The 23,656-nt window shown below is 35.9% G+C and overlaps 1 protein-coding gene across 1 annotated transcript; it reads right to left on the bottom strand.

Moving 5' to 3' along the window:
* Window positions 1–1,428: 1,428 nt before the first annotated feature.
* On the bottom strand, window positions 1,429–10,035 carry LOC122043380. Its single transcript, XM_042603962.1, has 5 exons — window positions 9,865–10,035; window positions 9,330–9,794; window positions 5,859–5,972; window positions 5,198–5,760; window positions 1,429–1,908 (listed from the first exon to the last, which is right to left on the bottom strand). Exons 2-5 carry the CDS (start codon window positions 9,792–9,794, stop codon window positions 1,671–1,673), a joined length of 1,380 nt encoding a protein of 459 aa, XP_042459896.1. The 5' UTR covers window positions 9,865–10,035; the 3' UTR covers window positions 1,429–1,670.
* Between the last annotated feature and the right edge of the window lie 13,621 nt (window positions 10,036–23,656).

The raw sequence follows: 23,656 nt of genomic DNA, 5'->3' as shown, positions 1-23,656 counted from the left end.
AATGTTCATTTTAACCCGAACTCAACACAAACCCGACCTAAAAAAATCAATTTTATTAAAATATGTTTATTTTAACCCAAATTTAACTAGAATCAGACTCGAACCTGGCATGAAAATATTTATAAATGGGTTCACGATTTGCAATCGGATCATTCAGATTGACCCGAACCTAATCCATTTATTAATCATGTCAATAAAGTTGACCTGAATCCTAAACCTAATAAAATCTAATCCTAACTTGATTTTTTTTCTTATTGAATTCAGATAATATTTTAGTATCAAAATTGTCACCCTTAATATATATGGTCAGATCATAACGGTTGCGTAATTATAACTAACATGATTAAGTCATACGGTAGATTATAACTGTACGAATTTATTACGGTTACAATTGTTTAGTTATAATATCTGTAGCACTATAACTTTTATAATATAATATTGAATGTGTTAATAAGCCGTTATAATTTGTAGGTAGTTATAATTTATATTTGGCAAAAGGTTTAATAGTTCGGTTCCTCTGTCTTTATTTTTCTCTATCTCTATATTTTATTATTCTCGTAATGTACAAAAGATCAAATTAAATTTTAAGACATCATGACATCTTTAAAATATATACAATATCCTTGTAATGTACAAAGTATCTTTAAAATTTAATCTAATTCGTTCGATCGACAATAAAACATAGGGATAGAGAGAAATGAATCGAGACAGAGGATCTGAACTAAAGGTTTAACCCGTTATAATTTGTAGGTATTTAAAATTTATATTGGCGAAAGATTTAACGTAGACGGTCAACCGAACTGACCCTATAAGTATCTATAGAAAGATAAATCAGACAGACTATCACATAAGATATTGATATATTACAATGGTATCAGTATTAATAAAAATTAAAATATAACTATAATAAAATATTGACTAAAAATGAAATGTCTACCATTATATACTATAACTGTTAAAACATATTGATCCAAATTCAGTAACAATTATATACTATAACTGCTAAATATGACATATTGATCTAAATTCTAAATTAAAGTATTATAAAATCATAACTATTATAATTACATAGCAATTACTATTATAAAATCGTAACTACTATAATCAACTACTGAATTAAATGGCTGTACTTGTGTAACAACTCATAATTACTGCAACATCATTTCACAAATAAATATATATATATATAGAATAACAAAATGGAATACTCTTTTAATAATAAATAAAAGAGACGTATCATTTTCACGATTTCAATAAAAAAAAAAAAGAAGAGATTTTTACCCAGCTTTTTTTTCTGTCATTCCTTTAAAAGGGTGTCCATGCTTATCAACGCATCCACACATTACTGATATAATCATGTTACGATATACCAGACAGAACAACACAAAACTTTTCAATCTCTCATAAAGATATTTCATTCAAATCCTATTTATAAAATTAACAAGCAGAAAAGGGTATTAGATTAAGTGTCAATAGCAAACTGAGAACAAATAAGAGTGCGATGGTAAGAGATAGGAGCTGCTAAAGCATCAGACCTAATCGACTTCCAACCAAATGCAGTGTTTAAAACGCCATGGTCTCTACATTGCAGAAATTCAAAATGACGTTCTTTGCGCCATCGCTATTACAACAAGCACATAAAAAGTACACCGCGAGACGACTACCGACTACTAGCGATGCACTGTAGTTGCCCCAGCAAATGAATAGCGTGAAGAAACAGGCGCAGTAGTAGCCCTGCTTGGTGCATTTGGATCTTCATATCCTGCCACTCGGTGGCTTACAGCTCGTTCATAGATCCTCAGATCAGAACTGGAAATGGCTGCACCATCTCTAGCGGATGCAGCATGGTAGTCCCTTGGCAGGAGTGGATCCGCCGGAATTCTCTCAGGAACTAACCTGTAAGCAAGACTGTCATCGAAAAATGTTAGCCAAGTTTCAGTACAAATAGCAACTCAGCAGTGGGCAAGTAAAGATACTTAGAACAATGTCATTGGACTCGAAGATAACACAACTCAGATACCAGAATGAGTATTTCACTATAGTAAATTGTGTGATATGAAAAACTACTAGAATCAATAAGCATCAAAGCAACCTAGTGCTAAAACAAACTAATTCTTGCTTCCAAGTACCAAACAACAAAATACACAATCTTAATCAAGGAAATTCCAGGGTCAGACAAATAGACATGCATTATTCTGCTTGTAGTACGGAATCGATGATGTTGAGCAATTAATGAACATTCAATACAATAAACAAAAAATGATGTAACTGGGATGGTTTTAATTTGATATTATTACCAAAGCCAAAATATTGTCAATTATAATCAAGTATATCAAAATATAACCTTCACATGTAAATTCCTACTTTAATTGTCCAGTTCAATAAAATCCAAGAGCATTTAATTTTTACTAGAAAGATTTTATAAGGCTACCATTGTAGGATAGCAATAGGCGATTTCATGTCGATAAGCACAACGACGGTGTTTAAACATATATGTAGATAGGCCTATTAGAGAACAATAAGCACGACGATGATGTTAAAACAAATATGTAGGTAGGCCTATTAGAGAACAACGGTCAAATATACGTTGGCATGAAAATTCATTTAGTATTTGTATCAAGTGATTCAGCAAATAAAAAACAATTTACGATTATGAGCCTTCTTATTCAGTCATATTGAGAGAAACATTGATTCTGATCCCGTTTATCTAACTTGTCCACTTATTTACACATTTCAATTTTTAAATTATAGGATATGTAAATTTATTAGTGTTCATTGGGTTCAAATTGAAATGGCGCCAAATAAGGATAATCATTCTTTGTTTCGAACCAAATAAGATTGCAAGCACTTCGGTTTAGTTAAGTTTAAACTGAATCAGCAAACTATTTGAAAAATATTATATAACGTTGAGGCTATAAAATTCATGTAGCTTTATCCATATTAGTATTAGACACATCCAATATTGGTAATGAAGAATAATTGATATGTAATTGAAGCTATTCATCACAAATGGTAATGAAGAAATTAAAGGAATAAAATATGTAACCTACTTTCAAGTTAGAATTTTTAAAAATGCTATATATTAATTTTTCATGAATAGAAATATGAAAACTTTATAAATTATATAGTAGTTTTTGAGTTCAAACTAATTTTCAAAAAAAAAAATGAAATAAAAACCTAAGCATATTATATAATCAATACATCAAATCAAATGAAACGAAAATGAATTAATAAAAAAAGTCAACCAAATCAAAATTTTAAATATGGTGCAATTTGTGTTTTTTTATTAAACCAAATTATAGACACCCTTAAATTACATTCAAAATCTTTATCTGTTTATTTAACTTGTTCACTTATTTAAACAGTTCAATTTTGGAATTAGCTACACAGATTTTCAGAAGTCTCCAATCCTACTGTTGATTTCTTTTATAGAAAGGTCACAGAAAGTATTTATGACCGATTGCACTGTTTCCTTATCAGAAAGGGCAAATGATCAAAATGAAAAGAAAATACACTAGTTCCTCACTTAATTAGAAGGGTTGACCAAGCAAAGATAACAAATAAATGGTGTAACAAAGTTGGTGATGGCAATTATTGTTTATACTTGGAAATGATAAGCAAAGAAAGAGACTAGTAACTCACATGAAATTGAATCCTCCTTTTGGGAAAAAGATGTGGTTTAAAATTTAGGGCTTAGTCTTAGGGTTTATTTTAAAAAAAAATTGTTTTAAAATTTCATAGGTTTGTTAAACTGTTAAAAGGTTATTTAAGTTTTTAAAAGTTAAATATATTTGTTACAATAAGTTAACCTTTGTCTTAGGAGGATTGGTTTTATTTTGTTAACAAAAGAGGCTAGGATCCTTCATACAATTTGATTTTTCAGTTTTATAAAAAATTATCCTCATGGGCACCAATTTCGATGTCAATGCTATGTGAAAGTTATATGTTGGTGTTGCATCAAAAGCAGATAGAACAAGTAAGGTTCATGGAATAATTGACAAAGAATTGAACAATTATTCCTAGGAAATGAAAGAGCAAGAATGGAAAATAAGTATACAAGTTATTAATTCAGTTCATAAAATATAATAGAATAGATGGTTTATTCCCAGTCACATGTCTGGTTAATTTTGCAAATAATAGATAAGCTTGATAATACAAACTTGTTTGTTCATTTTGAAAGTTTCTTTGTTTATTTAACATATTGATAATAGTTTTATTAATGAACATGGTTTAAAAATATTGTTCACGAACATAGTTATCATTAATGAGCTGAACACGTGTTCAAGCTTGTTCGTTTAATTTAATGAGTTGTCAAGTTTATTTATTCAATTGATCTTGTGTGTATTGAACAAACATAAACAAGTTCTTACCAAGTCAAACAACAAGCTTGTTTAAGAACCTTCGGTTCATTTACAGCACTCAGGCCCACTCGATCCTCCACACATGCTCAACATGCCCGATCCACCTAACTTGCTCAGTTATGTTGATCCACATGTCCCATTCAATCTATTGTTCTACCTGACTTGTCCAGCCTATCTAAATGCCTAATCTGTCAAACCCACTTGACACCCCTTCAATCCTACCTACTACTAATAATTAAAACTAGATTAAGTTGATCTTTCTGAGTTTATATCAAAACTCAAAAAACTCCATAAGAACCCAAATTAGGTGTCAATTTTTTGCCCACCCCTAGCTTGCATGGCCCACATGACTCAGTCGTCTTGCCTAATTCACTTGACCAAGCTTGCTTGATCCATCCATTCCATGTAATCCAGTTAGTTTGTTCGATTCACTTAGTTTACCAACTCACTTGGCATGTGCAGTCTCATTCGACTCATCCAACTCATTACTCATCCATTCAGACTGTTGATCAATCCAACTCACTCAAACATCTATCTAGTCCTACTTGGTTCATTAGACCTGCTTAATCACCTAGCTCCAGTTAGTTCGAAGTATGTATTCATAGGAAAATAGAATATACTACCAATATGTATCCTTAGGAATGGTAAAAGGAAAAACAAATAGAGAGAGAGAGAGTCCATATTCAATTTGTACTCAATCATAAAAATAGCCAGTCCATAAGATTTCATAAGCAAAATAGCTAGTCTGCAAATCAAACACACCAGCAATACACATATAGACGTAATGAATTGCGGTGGACCTAAAGAAGCAGAAAGAAATAATGAAAATTACATACCGTTCACCCCGACTAGGATTTTCAACATAGTATGCTCGTGTAGCTTCAACTGGATGTTGAGTGGCTGGAGGTATTAGAGAGGGATCTTCTACAGAATAAGCATAGGAATCACTTGCACGAGCTTGGCGAATATATCTCAACTCCACCGGTGTTACATGTGGAAGATGGCCCAACCTTAATGGATCCTCCGGAGGTAAATGAGGTGAGCCATGTGTCAAATGACCCAACCTTAAAGGATCCTCTGTGGGCAAATGAGGTGGCCCATGTGTCAAATGACCAGACCTATGTGAATCCTCAAATGACAAATGAGGTGTGACAAGCGGTAGCTGACCCAACCTATGGGTATTTTCAAGAGGCAGATGTGTGATAGGTGCAATTTGGGCCACATGGCCCAACCTATGTTGATCCTCAAGGGGCAAATGAGATTGATGCAGACGATCTTTGTTATATTTGGTTGACATGATATGCCCACCCCCATGTTTGGTGGATGATGACACATTCTGGAGAGGGGCCGGCTGCGATGCCTCATTTGCAGGATTAAACAACGATAGCAATTTATGAACCTACATTTTGATTGGCATGATATGAAGATGATAAATTTAAATTAAAAAAAAAACAATCTTGGTAATATGACTGAAACGAAGCTAAGAACTCCAAGTACCTGTTTTGAATTAAGCTCGGGAGTAAATTTGCCCTTGTCATAATTTTCTATAATAGCTGGTTTAAATGTAGTCTCAGGAAGTGGTATGCAGTCCCTATAAACCTTGAACTTCACCTATGTCAAAGAAAATATGACGCAATAGATATCTGCTCATTAGATGGATGGTGATGCATCAACTAAAAGTTCCGCGAGAGGTCATTAAGTTGGCAATATCATGATAAAGGAAAGATTATATAACAATAAAATTTGATTGTTCACAGAAAGCTTAACGTTAGTGATTTCAAGATCTTCCATGGTCATCTTCTACAAATTGCAAGCATGAAAACTAAGAGCATCCACATCAATTACCCTATCCAAAGATTTTACCCTAAATTTTGGATAGGGTAGCTAAAATATTCATCAGCTACCTTATTCATTCCCTAAATTTTGCATTTATGAATAGTATTTCTCTAAATTTAGGGAATGGATTTCATTCCCTAAACATTATGGAGGAGAGAGAGAAAATAAGTTGATATATGGTGTAGTGAAAAATGAATATTCAAATTGCGTAAAGTAATTTTTTTATCCTAAATTATGCATTTTGGATAAGGAAGCTAGTGTGGAAGCTTTAAAGCTTCATAGACTACCTTAACAAAGAAACACAAACAAAGTAAACAAGCAACGTGTAGTAACAAACTATAATATCAATTGATAACTTTCAAACATAATAAGAACTAGAATGCCTCATAAAATTGAGCCAAGAAAGGCAATTATAGCAAGACTGAAATTGAGATGTCAGCATGTATTAACACATCAACTACTGCAGTGGTGATATCAAAAAATTCCAGAGATAACTGCTAACTCTTAGAAGTACCATTGGGTCATATAAGGAAAAATAGGTGGCAAAATACGTGGATCACTCATTTTCAAGTGGGTTTTGTTGGCTATGTTTAATATTGGGTAGTGCATCCAGGAACAAATCTTTGAAGATTTACCCAACTGACAGATAAAAATGCAATTAACCTTTTTTCTACCTTTTATAGATATTAAAGCATTCAAGATCCCCCACCACTCTGTCACATTCGTATACTCACAGCTCCGTAAGATTTCAGCCCATTCATCTCTCTTTTCCCTAAAACTTCATTCTTGCATGAGTTCGACATTGGAAAAAAAGGCTTAGTACAATTCATGTATTTATACATTGATAGGAAAATATTTCCCCACATGAAACAAATTTTGAAAAAAAAATAACTTTACATCCAAGTCTTGAATATTCATAATTGAAAACTCATTTTGGAATAATTAATTTTCTTTTAACATAGAAAATCAATAGTTTCAAAACTATTTGTATATAAAAATATAAAAATTATTTCCATTTAATCATGTACTATTATTTTAATCATGTCTGTAGCAAACATTATGATATTGGTAAATGCAACCCGTTGGACTACTTTTTTGTAGACACTGATAGAGAACTAAACCTACATTGATAAAGCTATCAACTCTAACACTCCCCCATAAGATAGACTGTAACTATTAGCCGATGTCCAACTTACGCAAAACAAGTTCCCACAAAACAAAATCATAATGTCACACAAAAAAACCTCAACGAGAATGGCAATGATACAAAATTGATGCAATGACTGAGAAACCTATATGTTGCAACATATTTGATTGAACTTGATGATCTTAACAAGAGCTTCCAATTTTCAAAAGAGTTGATATCGTCTTTCTTCCTTAGAAGCATACATTACGATACTGAAGTTTGTAAAGATTAAGTGACAAATTAAGAAGGGCTACATAGAAAAAAGAGAGAGAATAAGATTTTTTGAGTGCCTACTCTGACAGTGAATTAAGAATGGGAAGAGAGTAGTAAAATTTGATATTGCTCAAAAAGTATAAGAGAAGATGATAGAGAAGAAATGTATTAATTTTTTGCAGCTTCTGTCATCTGCCTGAAGCAATAAAAGGAGATAGCTCAAGATAGACAGCGACAAACTTATCTTTTGAAATTGAAATCAACCGAGTGATAAACAAGATAGCTAGGTCAACACCATAGTTAATAAAGCTTGTTTATCAAATATTGTTAGGACTTTTTGAAGGGGTTGTGACGTTTGGTATTCGTGAACATGATGCTCTCTGAGTGAAACTAGTGTGGCTACTCACAGAGGAATTGGGTACAAATCAACAGCTCAAGAGAGAAGAGAAAGAGGTAAATAAGAGATGGGGTAAAATCAAGGTACTTATATCACCTAATGAAAAACTAACAAATAAATGGAAGAGGTGCGAAAGGAATCAGAAATACAATCAAATTGCTATATTAGTTAAGATTCTGTAAATAGGCATGGTACAAATACTGCCACTAAACCGATAAACTCCAGAGAGTCCCTCACATAAAGACCTCTCTAGTCCGCAGTTATGTTGTTAGCTAAACCTACAAAAATTATAAACCAAGACACTCCTGAAATAGTAGATTAACTAAAATAGTTTTATAAAGCATTCACTTAAGCCTATTTATCTGCCCACATGACCTTGTGCAACGACGATGCATGAGATTTGCTTAAGACTACAAAAGGATCATATAAACTAAAGCCACCTTAAACTTATTATAATCCCAATCATTATATTAATCTTGCTTAGGTCAACATGTGACTTTTATATTATGATTGTAACAATTGCTTTGCTTGCATTCATATATAATATATTTTTATGAATTGGTTAGAATGATTAAGTGAGAATAATTCTAAGTGAGATTAGTAAGTTCTCACTAAATTGTTGCTTAGATTAAATAAGTGGATGACTATATAGTAGAGGCAAACTCATGTTTTCTGTTCGACACATTTGCATTACTGTCGACATAACTAATACTATCATTCTAAGTAAACCAACATATGTTTGCAGACTGCATATGAATTATGCAATGGTTCAACATTACAAGGCATGCATATGCTTAAAATCTTGTTAATTGCTACTAACTGTAGCTTCCAACTCCATCAGACAATGAAGACCAAAAATCAAATGTATTATTAATCTTAAATAAACTCTACTGCTAAAAATTATGCAAACCTAAGGTATTGTTGTTTCTTTTTTTAATCACCAACATGCTGAGGGAAAAAAAACAGATATCCTGCCAACCTCTAGCAAAAAAAAAAACATTTATAAAAGGAATTTGAGCAACAGGCACATGCCATTGTGTTATTTCTATATCCTAACGTTGCTATCTACTTATTTTAATGGATGAATCTATGGTTTCCATTGATTCTATCATACTTGCAGGTCTCATCTTATACTAACCATAAAATTTTAATGGACAAAAATAGTGCAGCACTAATGATATTCATCTTCATTATCTGATAAGCAAGTTCACTGTCATCAATATTCTGCTAATCGGTGTTGTGTATCAATAAGCATGCATTTAGCAAATAAACAGTGCTGCGAAAAATAATAATAATCAAGAAGTAATGCAGCTAAGAATTACACGACTTTAGTTACCTGTGCTGGGAAGGCTCCTCTGAAAGCTTCGGGAGACAGGTTCATTCCGCCCTGGCAGGAAGCTTTATAAACCCCATACAGAAGCTTCAGTTGGAAATCATAGAGGAACAGTTTGGTGCCTGGCTTGATCTTCTCGACAGCCTCCTTCTTTCCAGCGGGAAGTCCAAATACCTGGAATCTGAAGCACTCGGGCTTCGTCTTCCCGCTGCACATAAAGATAAATCCCGAGCTCTTCTCAGCCGGCGTCGCGGCAGAGGGTTCTTTGTTCTTCCCATTGCCCGCCGCCCTGCTAGTGTTGGCAACGGAAGTCCCCGCCGCATCCGCCGGCGAGGATGCTGGGCGATTATTCTCCTTCTCCTTCGGCTTCTGATCCTCGTTCTTCTTCTCCTTCTTCTTGATCTTCCTTGACGGGGTCAGGGATGCGGTTCCCTGCTTCTTCTTCTTCGGTTTTTGGAGCTTCACCATCTGCCAAAAAAAAGCCAAATCAGCAAGATCCGATCCAAAAAGAAGGGAGAGAATGGTGTTGAGAAGCAACCAGCAAAGATCCAGCAAAGATCCGGCGAAGATCCGGCGAAGATCCGGCGAAGATCGAGAGGGAATCGAAGAGACGACGACGGAGAAAGGAAACCCTAAGCAAATCGAAGGGCAGCGGCCGGCCACTGGAGAAATAAACGGGTGAGCGTGGATGAGTTAGTAACGGCTGAGATCATTGTGAATCTAATGGATGTCACGTGGGAAGGATTGACGTGATAAATCAGCGTTCGGTTCCCTTCACATTTTTTTTTTCAAAATATCTTTCAAAATCTTATTTATCATTATTGAAATATTGAGAAAATAACTTTATTTTAATTGTACAAAATAAAAAAATCCTAATTATTCATATAATTTAAAAAAAAATCTCACTTATAATACTCCTTAATATTCGATCTTAAACTAATTATAATTGTATTGCTATTTTGACTGATCAAAATTATTCAAAAATGTTTCAAGATGATGAAATTTTAATGGGTGAGAAATAGGTACATAATAAAATAAATCAAAATAGATTAAATCAAACTTTTTTAAATAAATCAAAAAAATTATCATTAAAGTTGAACAAATTAAATTCATATAAAATCAATTAATTTCATATATTATCAATTTAATCAAACTTTTTATTAATATTTGATTGATGAAATTAGAATGATTTATTAGTTAAGTTGAGTTGCATCTGATTTAGATATATCAATTTATTGATAATAATAATGAAATTTAATTTAATCAGTTTAATTTATTTGTTAAATTTAAAATCAAATAAATAAAAAATATATTTTTTAAAAAAAAATTGAATAAACCAAATTTAACTTTTGAATTCTTTTATCATTTAATCAATTTTGCTCCTCTTTAATCGGAGATATACCTTTAAAATATACATTTTAGGAAACATTGTTATCAAAATTACACATTTTGAAGTACCTTTTATTAAAAATAGAAAAAAAAAATCATTAGTCTAAATTAAAGCAATTTTAAAGTGATAACTTTAATCAAAACTATTTTAAAATAACATAACTTTTATAATAATTTTAGTTAAACTATTCCAAATAGTATGATTTTAATAAAAACTGCTTTAGGATGAGCGAGGAAATATACTTTAGGAATTAAATTACAAATATAATATTGTTTTGATAAATTTAAAAATGTAAAGACATTCAACGATAATAAGAAATTAATGTTTTAGAATGATTTATCATGTTTGAATTGTAATTTTAATCATATTTACCATTATATTTGTATTTGTTATTACTTATTTATCAATTGCTCATTAATCTTATCAATTTTATTAGTCCAAATTAATTAATAAATTTAATCCAAAATTAACTTAAACAATTTTAAGTTAATTAAGATAAATTTAATAATCAAAACTAAATTAATCTAAATCATTGAATTAAATATCTTTCTCCCATACCCATAAAGTTATCATGTGTTAAAAATCTAGAAGGGGTAGGATAAATAAGAAAAATTAAGTTAACTCTACCAAACCAACACTTTAAGTCAAAATTTTCATTTTATGTGTAGGGACTTAAAGATATAGACCAATAGATCTTAGACGTATGATTGAAATCAACACAAATTTATAAAAATATAAAATCACTGATCTTTCAGACATAATGGAAAACTACTTACACCCCATTGCTAATGCATAATTATTTTATGTCCAAGCTATACAAGAAATAGTAGCATCCTCCTTAGACTAACTGTAACTCATAAAGTAGCTACTTCTCATTTTACTTTTTCATATAAAAGATCGAAAACAATAACCCTAACGTAGAATGGACAAGGTAACTATAATTTCAGAAAATACAAGCTACTTTACAATGAAAACTGTTATTTTTGATGGGATGAATCATGGATTTCAAACATCTCTTGTTCTGATTGGAAAGCTACTTTTATAATTTTTTTCATGAAGTGAGTCAATCATATTAATGGATATGTAACGCTTTTACCAAGTAACATTGATATTAGCCACCCATAGTAAGATAAATAGTCATTTTATAAGTTCCCTGATACAAAAAAAACAAACAATGAAAGAAAGATGGAAAAAACAATTTCTTCTAGCTTGGAAAACTCAACAAAAGATAAGGAAGAGTGTGCACAAAACAAACAGCAAAACACAGACGCAGACATAGCACATATGCCAAAAGAACTTCCAATGTCTATGCATTCCAAATTTTAATCTTGAACTTTGTAAGTTATAAAACACTTACTATATCATACATAAGTTTATAAGCAAACTAATACTCTAAGTTTATATAACAGACCGTATGAATCAGACCAAAAATTTGGTATAAATTTTTTTTTTTTTAAAGAGGACCAAAGAAATGTCTCTATCAGTTGTCAATTATCATATAGAATACTACTGAACATGCTTGTTTTTCCTGTTTGTTTTAGCAAACTATAAACAAGTTGGTACTTAGATTTATATAACAGTAAAAAAGATTCTGTAATTATATTTAGAAATACGATATTGGTGACTTTTATCATTCTTAGGGACGGAAAAAAATATTAATTTTTTAATATACCAAACATATCATATTGAAATATATCAAATCATACTGATTTAACCGTATATTAAAAATTTTGATACGATATACTACCATATCAAAATTTTTGGTATCGGTATATGCTTATATCAAAATTTTCGTTATATCATATTAATATCGAAATTTTACTATAACGGGTATGAAATTTATGTCATTATAAAATTTTGATACGCTATTTGTATGATTTTTTATATACAAATTTTTTGATACAGTATATGGTATACGATTAAATTTCAATATACATTACCAAACCACCCCTAATCATTCTAAAAGTATGATGAGATTAGTAAAAACAATAGGTTGAAAATGAAGCAAAATTTGCCACATCAAACCAAATTGTTTGGCAAGTTAAACAAGGTTCTTCTAAGGTTTATCAAGAAATAAGCTCACTGTAGCACCAGAAGTAAAAGCTACGAAGAATTATGGTTCTTTTGAGGTTTCTCATGTTGGAAATAAGCGCACTGTAGCTATGAAGAATTCTAGCAATCAATCTTCCTCGTGTAAAACTATCTAGACATTTGGATGCTACTGTCAAACCATCTTTAATCTTAAAAGAATCCTTGCAACATGAATCAACATCAGTAATATCTTCTGTAGTTGGTTTGGAGGACCCATATTGCAAAGTGGCTACTGTTGGTGCAACGGGCTGACAAGAGGGGAGGGGTGAATTGCCTGAAACAAAAAAAAAATATGCTTCTCGTTCTTTCAACTTTTAAGGTGCAACAATAATAAATAAAAATAAAAGAACAGAATTAAAGAAGAGACTCAAGGATTGACTTGGTTACAACCTAGGTGGTTGTTAAGCTCAGTCAGAATCTCCTTCTCTGAAAACAGAGAAGTCTTTTACACAATAAAAGCTTAAGTAGTTGCTAGGAAGTTATTACAAGAGTTGATGATTAATTTCCTAGCTTTAGGGTCCTTTTTATAGGTCCTAAAAACTCTATCTTCAACTTGAGGGCGCCTCCAGCATGACATTTGGATAAAGTTTTATACAAATATGAAACGGTCACTTTGACTGGTTTAAGGGCACCCTCAATGTCATGGAGGGTGCCCTCAATGTGGAGGGTGCCGTCAACGCCATAGAGGGCGCCCTCCACAGGGTGCCCTCAACGCCATGGAGGGCACCCTCAATGTGGAGGGCGCTCTCAATGCTGCAGCGTATAAATAGCTCCAGCTTCTTTCTTTTCACTCCTTTTCTTCTTCCGAAGCTCCGATCGCTTGGGTGATTGCGGTCAACCGAAATAGGGCTCACCCAAACCTAATCTCCGACCTTCTCCTCGAGCAGGCTTCTGCTCCGGGCTCTCGTCCCTCGAACGTTGCGTACGTTCTTCTCGTCCACCAATGTACTCTTCCGCAACTCTTTCGTCCCTCGGACACACCGAGCCCTTCGGCTCCCTTCCCGTGTTGTCCTTCTCGCCAGCTGCATCTTCCCCTCGACTTTCTACATTCCTAAGCTCCTGCACACTTAGACACATGGATTAAAATAAAACAGGACCCAACCTAACTTTGTTGATCACATCAAAACAACCACGGGGTCCAACAGCTACTGATACGGTGCATAATGGTAGGGGCTAGTCAAGGGGACGTGACGGTCAGAAGTCAAGGGGATGTGGCAGTCAGAAGTCAAGGGGATGTAGTAGTCAATATCCGGTGGGGGACCACCCAGTGCCATCTGGTGTATAAAGCCAGAGCGGGGTCTACCGGTCGGGAAACCAGGTATGCGGCAGGAGGCGCAGTCAGGACCAAACCCGGCCTGGCTTTACAGATCAGGGGTTGTCAAGCTAGCCTATGTAAGCAAACTTATCATCCTCGGTGGGAGCGGAATCATAAAGACCGACAGAAGGGGACTTTGATCGCGCCCCTCCGTTCGACCAGTCTGTTCACTCAACAGACCGACCAGGGTTGTTTCAATCACACCTGGGCAGGATAGAAGGCGCTACGTGACAATAGGTCAGGGAATCGTAACCACATGTCAGAGAATATCTGCTATATGTCAAGGAATATTCCAGCGGTTGGGATCATTTGCAAGTAGAACCTTCCTCTAGTCTATAGGATAAGGCCACATGCCCTCCACCACTCGACAAGTTCTGACACCCGACATCCTCTGACAGGGGTCAGTCTCTAGAAGGTACACACTATCATATAAAAAAGGGGTGTCCTCTCCCTTGCGAAGGTACGCTCACTCACACACTTGTCTACTTTTCTTCTTCTTTCGTACACTATTCTTCTGGGGGAAAAGTACTTGACTTGAGCGTCGGAGGACCTACTCCGGGGTTTTTTTTCCTTGGTTCTTGGTCTCTAACGTTCCGTGTGCTTGTCTGAGTGTGTGCAAAGTTCTAGCCCCGCTGGCACAGGCCCAGCAACTCTTAGGGATCACGTGGGGGTCCGTTCTCTGAAGCCCGTGCGACCGCAACATCAAAGTTTTCCCCCCGTCAATGCCAGCGACACTTCATTCGGCCTTCGTTTGACTTAGACTTCGGACATGATCAGTTTGACGTCATCTGTGAGAATCTTCTTCACCTGTTCTGGAGCATAAAGATGGAGGGCACTGACAGAATCAACGTAACCATGACGGCAGGAGAATACGAACTGTACAAGGAAGCCAAGAGGCGGGACGTCTCCGAGAAGCAGACCACTGCTTCTCGACCATACAAGATACAGGCAATTTCTAAAGAGCCGACCCATGCTTCTAACAAAGGGTCCAAAAGAAAAGAGCCCGAGGAGTTTCCCTCGGCCTTCTATCGAGAGTCGGGCCTTGATTACCATCACAAGGTCCCGGGCGGTTATAATAAGAAAGAGCAACCGCAGGCTTCTGAGGCGGAAAGCTCCCCGCCCAGAGATTCTAAGAAGGGTAAAGTTATAGTCCTCAAGGAGGAGCTCATAATGGACCTGAGGAGCAAGTGCCATTCTCTACAAGATTGCTCGAGGAAAAGTTACCCAAGGGATACAGGCCTTCCGCTATCAGAGAATATGATGGTAGTTAGGACCCGGAGGATCATCTTCGTAAGTTTAGGAACACTGCCCTGTTGCATCAGTATAGTGATGTTATCAAGTGCCGAGTGTTCCTTAATACTTTATCTGGCCCGGCACAAAAATAGTTTGACAGGTTGTCGAACAGGTCCATCACTTATTTCCACTATTTCAAGACAGTCTTCCTGCCCCACTTCGCCAGTAGCAGGAAGTATCAAAAGATGAATCATTGTCTCTTCGCGCTCAAGCAAGGGTCAGCTGAGTCCTTATAAAGTTATATCAAGCGCTTCAACCAGGTGGCTCAGAACCTCCCATTAGCCACCTCCGGAATATTGATGAGCGCTTTCTCGCATGGACTGGTAGAGGGGGAGTTTTTTCGGGACCTCATTCAGTTTCCCGTAAAGAACTTCGCCGAGATGTTGGGGAAGGTCGCCAGCTATATCAACGTGGAAGAGGCTTAGGCTACTCGACCAAAAGCAGACAAGGTGTCTACTTCCACCAACAAGCTAGAAAAGAAGCCACCTCAGCTGCCAGCCCAGCCTCTTCCGCGTGCTTGGGACGCTCGACCACCCTTTAGTCTCGGTCTAGATACTCAATCGATTTAGTGTGTGGCAGTTGTTCAAGCCCCAAGGACTGGGTCGTGGGGACCACGCTACTGCACTTACCATCGCTCCCACACTCATGCCACCAGTGATTGTTTTCAGTTCGCCTGACATTCTAGGCGTGTCGCTGAGTTGGGCCTACCTCTGCCCGAAATCACGCCCAAGACTCAACAAAGGATACCGGCCAGCCAACAAGTCGCGGCTGGGGCAGGCCAACCCGACCGACCTCAGCCTGATCTTGCTAGATAAGGGAATCAGCAGCCCGGTCGTGACCAGGAGCCTGGGGAAGCCAGGGAGGCGAAAAATCGGGGCGACACGGCAGTCCGGGAGATCAGCATGATCTATGGAGGGCCCACTAATGGGGATTCTGCCAGGGTGCAAAAATTTCATGAGTATCGTCTGGAGGTACATGCTGTGGGATGCAATCAGGACCAAGTGGTCGACCCGTCATCAGTTTTGGGCCGCAAGATCTGGAGGAGCTAGAGCTTCCTCATGATGATGCTCACATAATTAAGGTCGTCATAGTGAACAGTCATGTGACCAGAGTTTTTGTAAATACCGAGAGCTTTGTCTACGTGCTTTTCAAAAGTGCATTTGAGAGCATGCAGATCAACGCCAACGAGCTTCAACCTGTGGCCACTTCATTGTGCAACTTCACCGGTAATAAAGTACGCCCTTTGGGCCAAATCAAGATGGTCATATCTTTGGGTACTGAACCTCTGGTGCGGACAAGGAGGAGCACCTTCATCGTCGTGGATTCACTATCCTCCTACAATGTCATCTTGGGAAGACTGACGTTACATGAGTTTCTGGTAGCAGTCTCCACTTTCCATCAAAAAATCAAGTTTCCAGTAGGAGACCAGGTCGGGGAAGTAAGAGAGGAGCAGTTGGTTTCTCATAGATGCTACATAGACATAGTGAAGGTAGAGACTCGCAAAGCCCAGAGAACTCAGGATGGAAGGATCCACATCATCCAAGAGGATCTTTTGCCTATAGCAGAGGAGCCCCTCCCCTGGGAAGAGGTTCAACTGTATCCTAAGCGTCCTGAAAGTCTCACTTGCATATCCAGCGATTTGCCCATGGAGGTCAAGACAGACTTGGTCCAGTGTTTGACTTGCAATAGGGATATTTTCGCTTGGTCTCCTGAAGATCTACCCGGAGTCAAGCCCAAGGTGTGTTGGTTGGTTCTAGGAAGATCGTACTGGTTCCCCTGTACAAAAATTTTGTACAAGTCCTGAACATTTCCTAACAACGTATTGTGTTCTTTAGAAATTAAATTCGGAATCGCAAATAGAACTTAACATTATTGATTCTAAATTTAACATATTTGTTCTTAGAGGTTTAGACTTGGATCGCAAATGATACTTAACATTATAGATCTAATTCCACCTATGTTACAAATTCAATTAAATATTAATTTCGGAAATCGGCTCCCAGGTCAAACATGGCGAGGCACTTGGCGTTCTTGGGTATGAGAATATCCACCACTGCCTCAACAAAGCCTCTTAACGAAATTCAATATTTAATTTCCTTATATAACTCTAGGTTTAACCAAAATGAACAATTGAATCACAAAATCGAAAAACAAAGAAATACAAACTCGAAACAAATCCGAATATCTAGAATCTCTAACCTCTTGTGTTTGGTATTTCAAATCTATACAAAGAAAACTAACATGATGCGGAATAGAATTACTAGTTATACCTTTCTTTGTAAGCAACAACCTCTTGGTCTTCTATCATATTCCTCTTCTTATCTCGGACGTCGTGTGAGCGACGATCTACCGAGATGAGAACCACCCAAGCCCTACTTCTTCCTTCTTCCAAGTTTCAGCCAAGCAAATTTCTCCAAGAGATAGCCAGTCTCGGCCACCACCACCAAGCTCCAAGGGATGCTAGAAACAAAGCCTCATTTTCCTCCTTCTTCTCCTAGAAAGATTCGGTCACCTTCCAAGCTCCAAGAGATGATGAGGTTCGGCCAAGGAGAAGAAAGAAAAAGGAAAAGGGAGAATAAGAGGGCCGACCACACCAAGGAAGAGAGGAGAGGAATAGAAGAGAGTTCTTCTTGTAAAGGCACCCCCTCCCTCTCTTTTATAATACTTGGTCTTGGTAAATAAGGAAAAAATTTCCTTATTTTCTTTGTTATGAAAAGGAAAATTTAATTGATAAAAAATAATTTCCTTTTCTTTTACTAAAGTGGTCGGCCACCTCTAATTCTCTAAGCAAGGAAAGTTTTAATCACAAAAATTAAAACTTCCTAATTTGTTTCCGAAAATTTTTAAAATAAAAATTTTTCTATTAATTTTCCCTTCATGGTTGGTTATAAAAGGAAACTTTTATAAATTAAAATCTCTCTTATTAAAACATGTGGATGATTTTTAAAAAGGAAAGTTTTCTTCAAAATTAAAATCTTCCTTTTAAAATCTACAAATAAGGAAATATATCAAATCTTTCTTTTAATCTTTTGTAGAAAGCTATAAAAGGAAAGATTTATAATTTTTAAAACTCTCTTTTAAATCATGAACATGGTTACAAAAAAAAAAGTTTTATCAAAAATTAAAATATTCCTTTTAACTACAAATAAGGAAAGATATTAAACCTTTCTCTTAATCTTTTGTAGAAAGCTATAAAAGGAAAGATTTAAATTTCAAACTCTCTTTTAAAACCATGGCTTCTACATAAGAAATATTTAAAAATAAAATTCTTTTTAATTTAATGTGGTTGGCCATACCAAGCTTGGATTCAAGCTAGGGCCGGCCACACAACTTGGCTCATCCTATTTGTTTGGCCGGCCCAAGCTTGGGTTCCAAGCTTGCTTGGCCGACAACCTTAGGATGGGTATAAAGGTAGGTATAAGTGAGTATAATACTTTATAAATAAGAGGCTACGATAGGGACCGAGAGGAGGAATTGGTTTTGATCTCCCGATGAAATTAAGCTTCCCGTGTTCGCCCCGAACACCCAACTTAATTTCATCAATAATAATTCATTCTACTAAAGAATTATTATTGAACTACCGCACCAATCCCAAATTACATTTTGGGCTTCTTCTTATCATGAGTGTGTTAATCTCCCTATGTTTAAGATGTCGGATGCCCACTAATTAATTGAGTAACTGACAACTCATTTTAATTAATATCTTAGTCCAAGAGTAGTACCACTCAACCTTATTGTCGTGTTGGACTAAGTCCACTTGCAGGGTTTAACATGACAATCCTTATGAGCTCTTCTTGGGAACATTATCAACCTAGATTACTAGGACACAGTTTCTTTCTATAATCAACAACACACACTATAAGTAATATCATTTCCCAACTTATCGGGCCTATTGATTTATCGAGTTAAATCTCACCCTTTGATAAGTCAAAGAAATAAACACTAAATATATGTGCTTGTTATTATATTAGGATTAAGAGCACACACTTTCATAATAATTAAGGTTTTGTTCTTTTATTAAGTCAGTATAAAAAGAACTTACCTTAAATGATCCTGCTCAATACACTCAGAGTGTACTAGTGTAATTTATTAGTCAAGATAAACTAATACCTAATTATACACTACGACTATTCCAATGGTTTGTTCCTTTCCATCTCAGTCGTGGGCTACTATTTATAATTTATAAGGAATTGATAACATTATCTTCTGTGTGTGACACCACACACCATGTTATCTACAATATAAATTAATTGAACAACTACACTTAGCATAAATATAGACAATTGACCAATGTGATTCTTTATTTCTAAATGAATGTTTTATACAAAAAGCTAGGCTTTTAGTATACACTCTAAATTAAAGCCAACAAGCTTCAACCTGTGGCCACTTCATTGTGCGACTTCACCGATAATGAAGTACGCCCTTTGGGCCAAATCAAGCTGGCCATATCTTTGGGTACTGAACCTCTTGTTGGTTGCTACTCGGAAAACCTATAGGTTCCACTGTACAAAAATTTTGTACAAAGGTCTGAACCTTTTCCTAGCTACCATGTGTTCTTTTAAATTAAATTTTGGATCGCCTGTGGAACTTAACACGTTTGATCCAAAACTTAATCTATTTGTTCTTTTAGGTTTTGACTTGGATCTCCTGCGGAACTTAACACGTTCGACCCAAGTCTCCTTAAGTTATTAATTTCATTAAATATTAATTTCCATAAAAGGTTCCCAGTACTGACGTGGCGAGGCACATGGCCTTCTTGGATATGGGAGCAACCACCACCGACTAGACAAAACCTTTAATAGAAAGCTAATATTTAATTTCCTAAAATAACTTTAGGTTAACCAAAGAGAACAATCAAATCACAAGGAAAAGAAAAAACAAAAGAACACAACTTCGAAAAAACATATTTGAAATTCTAGAACGTAAGCCTCTTGTATTTGGTATTATTTCCATAAATAACTAGCATGATGCGGAAATAGAAATTACTAGTTATACCTTGTAGAAAAACCTCTTGATCTTCTACCGTATTCCTCTTCTAACCTCGGACGTTGTGTGGGCAACGATCTACCGAGATGAGAAACCACCAACCACCTTCTTCTCCTCCAAGCAAGGTTCGCCACAAAGGAAGAACTTCACCAAAGAAGAAAATCAAAATACTAACCAAGCTCCAAGAGATGCTAGCTTTCTCCTTCTTCTTCTTCTTCTCCAAGTAGTATCCGCCACCACAAGAACTCCAAGAGATGAAGTATTCGCCACCACAAGAGGAAGAGAGGGAGGGGGTAATGGCCGCCACAACACCAAGGAAAAGGGAGAGAAACAATAGAGGTTGTATCTCTGAAGGCACCTCACCCCTTCTTTTATATTCCTCGGCTAAATTAGGAAATTTAATTACAATAAAATTTCCTCAATTTCTTGATATGATTTAATTGAGAAAAATAAAATAAAATTTCCCAATTACAATCACATGGTCGGCCACTTGAGAACAAATTGGACAAGTTTTAATCAACAATTAAAACTTCCTAATTTGTTTCCGGAAATTTTAAAAAATAAAATTTCTCTTTAAAATCTCTTCATGGTTGATAAAAGGAAATTTCTATAATTTTAATTTTATCAACATGTGAATAATTTTTAAAGAAAAAATAAAACATCTCTCCAATCTACAAATAAGGAAAGAGATCTAATCTCTTTCTTTAATCTTTTATAGATCTTTTACAAGAGAGATATTTTAATTCTCTTTAAATTATATCTTCCACATAATAATAAAAATTAAAATTAAAATCCCTTTTAATTTAATTTGGCCGGCCCCCACTAGCTTGGGTTCAAGCTAGGGCCTATATACCTAGGCCGACCCTAGCTTGTTCCCAAGCTAGCTTGGCCGGCCCCTATTGGGTAGGTTTAGAAGGTGGGTATAGGTGGGTATAGAACTCTATAAATAAGAGGCTACGATAGGGACCGAGAGGAGGAATTGGTTTTGGTCTCCCGATAAAATTAAGCATCCCGTGTTCGCCCCAAACACACAACTTAATTTTATCAATGATAATTCATTCCACTAGAGAATTATCATTGAACTACCGCACCAATCCCAAATTACATTTTTGGGCTCCTTCTTATTATGAGTGTGTTAGTCTCCCTGTGTTTAAGATATCGAATGTCCACTAATTAAGTGAGTTACTGACAACTCATTTAATTAATATCTAAGTCCAAGAGTAGTACCACTCAACCTTTTTATCATATCGGACTAAGTCCACCTGTAGGGTTTAACATGACAATCTTTATGAGCTCCTCTTGGGGACATTATCAACCTAGTATCTCTAGGACACAGTTTCCTTCTATAATCAACAACACACACTATAAGTGATACCATTTCCCAACTTATCGGGTTTATTGATTCATCGAACTAAATCTCACCCATTGATAAATTAAAGAAATAAATATCAAATATATGTGCTTGTTATTATATTAGGATTAAGAGCACACACTTCCATAATAACCGAGGTCTTTGTTTCTTTATAAAGTCAGTATAAAAGAAACGACCTCAAATGGTCCTACTCAATACACTCTGAGTGTACTAGTGTAATTATACAGTCAAGATAAACTGATACCTAATTACACTACGACCTTCTAATGGTTTGTTCCTTTCCATTTTGGTCGTGAGCTACTGTTTATAATTTATAAGGTACTGATAATATCATCTTCTGTATGTGACACCACATACTATATTATCTACAATATAAATTAATTGAACAACTACAACTAAATGTAGAAAATTTGACCAAATGTGATTCTTTATTCATAATGAATGTTTACAAAGCTTAGGCTTTCAGTATACACTCCAACAATCTCCCACTTATACTAATGACTAAGCTGCCATATCTTCTACCATACATCTGATTCCCATTCCCTCCACATGCCGATCGAAAGCTTTCGCCGGAAGGGCCTTAGTGAAAGGATCTGCCAGGTTATCTGCTGATGCAATCTTGGCGATGACAACTTCTCCTCGCTTCACGATATCTCGTATCAGGTGGTACTTGCGCTCTATATGTTTACTTGCCTTATGAGCTCGTGGTTCCTTCGAGTTTGCAACTGCACCGCTATTATCACAATAAATTGTGATGATTTTGGGCAAACCAGGAATCACATCTAAGTCCATTAGAAAGTTCCTGAGCCATACTGCTTCTTTAGCCGCCTCAGAGGCTACAGCTTCCATGGTTGAGTCCGACACGCATTGCTAACACTCCTCCATGAAATGGCTCCACCTCCTAAAGTAAACACATAGCCGATGTAGACTTACCGTTATCCCTATCCGATTGGAAATCAAAATCCATGCACTATCTGCCCTGTAAACTAGCATATAATCTCTAGTCCTTCTCGTGTACTTTAATATATGCTTTACCGCACCCAATGTCCTTGTCCAGGTTACTCGATATCTCACGACCATGCCTACCAGAACAGATATCAGGTCTCATACATAGCATTGCATACATTAGGCTTCCTACAGCCGAAGCATAAGGAACTGCTTTCATGTCTTCTATCTCTTTTGATGTCTTTGGAGACATCTCTTTAGACAGAGCTACTCCATGTCTAAAAGGTAAGAAACCTTTCTTGGAATCTTGCATGCTAAAACGAGCAAGGATTGTATCTATATATGAAGTTTGGGACAGACACAACATTCTTTTCTTGCGATCCCTTATTACTTTGATCCCAAGAATGTGTGCACACTCTCCTAAGTCCTTCATATCAAATTGTTTGGACAACCATACCCTTACGTCTGATAATACCTTGACATTGTTGCCAATTAACAAAATATCATCTACGTATAGTACAAGAAATACCACCACGTTTCCGTTACACTTCTTATATACACAAGACTCATCTGGACTTTGAATAAATCCATATGATTGGATTACTTCATTAAACCGGATGTTCCAAGACCTTGAAGCTTGCTTCAATCCATAAATGGACCGATTGAGCTTGCACACTAGATGCTCTTTGCCTTTTTCAATGAACCCTTCTGGTTGCTTCATATGGATGTTCTCTTCAAGACTTCCATTAAGGAAAGTTGTCTTGACATCCATTTGCCAAATCTCATAATCCATATGAGCAGCAATGGATAAGAGTATCCGGATAGACTTAAGCATGACTACCGGTGAAAAGGTCTCCTCATAATCGATTCCCTCTTTTTGAGTGTACCCTTTTGCAACAAGCCTAGCTTTTCTACCTTCCCGTCTGTCCTCTTTTTCT

The sequence above is a fragment of the Zingiber officinale genome, chromosome 2A, assembly GCF_018446385.1.
Source record: "Zingiber officinale cultivar Zhangliang chromosome 2A, Zo_v1.1, whole genome shotgun sequence".
NCBI classification, from domain to species: Eukaryota; Viridiplantae; Streptophyta; class Magnoliopsida; order Zingiberales; family Zingiberaceae; genus Zingiber; species Zingiber officinale.
The sequence above is the reverse complement of the archived record's forward strand: the minus strand, read 5'-3'. Positions and strand labels throughout refer to the sequence as shown.